The following is a 4,486-nucleotide window of genomic DNA, read 5'->3' on the forward strand; positions in this document are numbered from 1 at the left end:
GGGAAGACATCGGGGTACGAGGGGCGTTCAAAGACCCGGTCCAATGCTTCCAGCTGCTGCTGAGTGAAGGCATCTGCCCTCAGGTGTTTCCGTAAACTCTCCACACTACCCTGAGAATCACTGTTTGGGCCAGAACCATCTGAACCATCTACAAGAAGAAAAAGCAACAATCGAGACACTGACCCTGGGAAGCTGGCCTTTACTTTAAGCTATGCACTTTATATTCTCCTCATGTATTTTCTGTAGCACCACTGTGGGGGATATGAGGAGGACAGGAAAGGATGGAGTGCAGTTTTTCTGCACCTTAATGGCTGTAGTGAGCCACTGGCTACATCACACAGGCTTTTCCCTGCACCCCACGCCCCCACAGTGTTAACACCATCATGATCTGAAAGGCCTCTGGTAATTGATGGATTACCACCACTTGCAAATATATACATGTTGTGGCAAGCATGTTACTAATGAAAGCAGCAGCTAGCCCATTATAGTCCCTTTTCTTTTGAGCCGGAGGATTTTTTTTCTTCTTCTGCTGGTGGTTTCTTGAATTCAAGAGCAGTTTTTTAAAGCACAATTTCCCTTTCACAATTCAGTGCTGCTTTTCTTCTCTGCCAGTGTGTGGTTCCATTTGGAAACGGCGGCAGAGGACAAGAGGCTGAATAAAATCGTACAGTTTAGTTCAATCACCCTGGTCTCCAAACACAGGAATTTTCTCCTGACTCCTGACCTGATTACCTGACTGTTGGGAGAAGGATGCCTTTGCTTTTCCCATTGTCACTTGTGTGCACTGCTTTAAAGCCTTTACAGACCATCCTACCATATCTCCCTCCCACCCTTCCTTTTTCCTCCCTCCTTCTCCATCACCCCCACCACTCCTGCCTGCAGTGGTTGTGCCTCTAGGTCTCCTCCCCGGATCCCACAAAGCTTCAGCTCCCTTACAAATCTGTCATTCTAAATTTGCAGCAGATTATGTTCTCCCTTCAGTGGGAGAGTAGTGATATATGATATGCAAGGCCTCTATTGATTGCCTGATCTGGTGGCAAGAGGGAGCTGAAATGAACTTGAAATGAACATCATGCCTCAACTCATTGTGCGTATAATACTCTACTTAATCCCACATTTTTCTCTGCCATGGAATTCAATTGATCAATCATGTCTGTGTGATAGTACCATTTGGGAGGGTTATTGCTGTTCTATTCTGTGTATGACCTTTTTTCACACAGGCTGAGGCCAGAGGATGAACCAGACTCTCTCTCAAGAAGAGCTAAAGGACCTATAACAGAGGGTGTGTGTGTGTGTGAGTAGATGTGTCTGTTGGAAGTATTCAGAGGTCAATAGGTCAAGGCTGTTCTAGTCTACTCGGAGCATTTTTCTTTTTTTATGTTGTTGCAGTCCTTTGGTCAAAATGTAAACAAATCCTGCACCTGTCCGTGGGCCTTGGTGGATTTTTACATTCTCAGCTGTTCACAGGTATACATGCTTATACTATAAACAAGATTGTTTGTAATAATTTATCCAAGTATGATGTTGGAGATAGCAATGCTGGGTCAGCACTCCAACTTACTGCGGTCAGGTAGTATGGATCAATGTTGTTAATACATGACAATTTATTCAAATAACTGTCCCTTGCATCCTTGCTGAGTTTGTCTCGGTATGGCATCCTCTCAGTTTGCTTCTGTTTCTGTGGTTTAATTGCCAGTCTGTTTATTTTCTGTACCACTATGCTCACTGTAACTATTCTTCCATATTTTTTCATATTTCTCTTGCTTACAGTCCTGATGCTAAATTACGCTAACAATCTATTGGCTATAGCTTCATATTTAACTGACTGATGTGACTCATTTAAGTTTCAGCAAGAAAGTAAAATACTGAATTACTCTTTCAGCAGGTTAACACAACTACCATGTATGGAAGATTAAAAAGCAACAACAGTCCTGATTTTTTTTCTGATCTGTTGCTCATCTGTACATGTCAGCACACTCAGGTGAATGCTCAGCATGTTTGGCTCTAACCTACTATAGCTGCTGCTTGTCACTTTATCAAACTCAATTGTTCTCTTTGCTACCAAAACAAATAGAGTCATTAATTACTTTCCATCAGCCAGCCCAAGCCACAACACCTGATCAATACCCTCCACCATATTTGTCATTCACCACTGTGGAATACACTTCCCACACACAAGACAAGCCATCCTGGGTCAGCCTACACACTCGGAGTGAGGACAGTCCCATCTGCCCTCCCAGCTAGTCCCATCTGACAAATCAGTAAGGACAGCGTTTTGGTGATGAAGATATCTCTGGTGGCATTTTGAACATTTATGCAGCTGTGCAGTTTTGCTTCTTCAAGGTGCATAAATCAAGTTGAAGCAACCTCAGTCATTTTCAAGACTGTCCTTTCAAGAAAAATGGCAGCAGATGCCTAAGAACAACATGTTTTCTAATGCTGGTCGAGACTGGTTTCTTTTAATAATGACCTTAACACAAATCATTTTAACCCAAATCATGAGCTAATGCTAACAGTGTTGTTTGTTTCTTTGTTGGTTTTTTGTTTATTCGTTTTTTGAACCCTCAGGACAGCTAATACTAGAAAAGATCTAGTTTGTATTAAGTGTTGTCCAAACATGTTGGAAATCAAGTGTTTATAGTTGTTTCTGATCAGCCACAGCTATAACTGTGGTGAAAAGCCAACCATCGTAGAGAGGACACATGAATTTAGAGATACAGACAAGAAATGTGGAGAGAGAGAGGGTATAACATGCAACCATGGACGTTAGAGTTAGCACATATAACAAAATAAAACATTTTCAAGACATTTTCATGTAACACACCATAATTCCATGCTACTGTATGAAAATCGATCTAAATTTGACAGGTTGTTTCTACTGTATGTTGCTCATGACACAATCAAATCTAATCAGACTTGACCTGCACAGCCCTGATCAAGCAGATTAGTTGAGAGTGTGAAACTTATTAATTTATAAATGATGATGTAATTTTAAAACTATCACTTTGATTTTTGCTTATTTAGTCACAAATAGTTAAAGCTAAAGTGTCTATCAGCACTTTCCATTTCCAAATCTGCCCAGCATGCAGCAGTGATACTAATCTTTGACCACAGTGGCTTTGTTGCTGTGTTGGGTGCTTGTCCCGCTCTGTGGTCATTTATTGATCATTGCTGGAGTTGAATGTATTCAACCTGACATCGGTCTGTAGTAACACTCTGGTAACGAGGGAGCGGCCTCTATCAGATCAGATAACCAGCTCTATAAAGCTGACTCCTTTGGCTCCCTGAGGTCAAGACACGTAGCAGGAGGCTTTTGCCACCACAGCACTGGGTCTGGGAGTGAGTGTGAGCTAAACAAAAATAGAACAATTGTCATGATGGAAGTGCAAATTGACTAGTTTTTCTGAAAGTTTGTTTCTAATTGAGGGAGAGGGTGATTTCAGAACAGAAGTTTAAACTCTTTCATACAATGACAATAGAGTTTCTAAATTCTTGTTAGAGGCATGAAGAGGTGAGCTGGCACCTTGAGGTCATGAAAGCATCCCTCAGATGAATGAGCTTACACCCCCAACACCAAATCTGCGCCTTGTTTAAATAATATGTCAACGTACATACGCTCTTGTACCCTTCACTAATTGTTATGTATCTCACAATTGTGCACCTCTTTGATTTCCCACTTGATTCATGGCTAAATGAAATCAAATTAAAACTCATTTACATTAAATTGGATAAACTCAGGTGCATTTTGATTTTCTAATTGAATGTTTGGATTATGTAAACATAAATGAAACATGGTTTTTGGAATGTGATATGGTTGTTCTGCAACATCAAAGACCTGTGATTAGTGCAGAAAGGAATTAGATGATTAATTCATTAGCTGATCAAACTGAAATCAATCCACAACAGTTCTGATAATGAATTATTATTATTAGCGATATTGATTCCCAAACATTATCTTCTTGCTCTTTTGCTGCTTTTCTTTGTTGGGTTTTGTGGTTGTTGGCCAAAAAAAAAAAAAGGAAGATGTCACTTTAGACTTTAGACTTTGAGAAACTAGACCCAACAATGAATTGTTTTATTGCAAAAATTGTGACGACTTCTAAGATTTACAGAAGATCCGTTTGGAAATGCATTAAATGACATTTGCTGTGATGTTGCTGAGCTTTTAAAGGCTTCATTAATGGAATTTGGAGGTTGCACTCTGGTGATTTGGCTGAGCTCTGATCTCCTGTGCTGATTGCTCGTCTCCCCCGTTACAGATACTGATACATGGAGCAGTGTGTGAAGGTGGCCCTCTCCATCACTCATCTCCATCCACACACATGGGTTCAGTCCCCATGAAGCTCAGAGATGGGAAATAATTAATTCAACAGCTGCTGAAGCAGAATCATGTTCATTCTGATTGCTGCTGCCTATTGTTGTTGGCTTTTGAAATATATGATGATCATCTTATCATGAAATTTCATTTTTTTTTTTTTTTTTTTTT

General features: G+C 40.4%; 1 protein-coding gene across 1 annotated transcript in view; it reads right to left on the minus strand.

The window, feature by feature from the left end:
- Nucleotides 1-4,486, minus strand: part of LOC109963018 (paired box protein Pax-2a-like) — a 34,340-nt gene that overhangs the window by 18,599 nt on the left and 11,255 nt on the right. The window contains 1 exon segment of the mRNA XM_020605253.1: nucleotides 1-148. Coding sequence (XP_020460909.1) covers nucleotides 1-148 — 148 coding nt within the window.

This window comes from Monopterus albus, unplaced genomic scaffold, assembly GCF_001952655.1.
Source record: "Monopterus albus unplaced genomic scaffold, M_albus_1.0 scaffold69.1, whole genome shotgun sequence".
Lineage (NCBI taxonomy): Eukaryota > Metazoa > Chordata > Actinopteri > Synbranchiformes > Synbranchidae > Monopterus > Monopterus albus.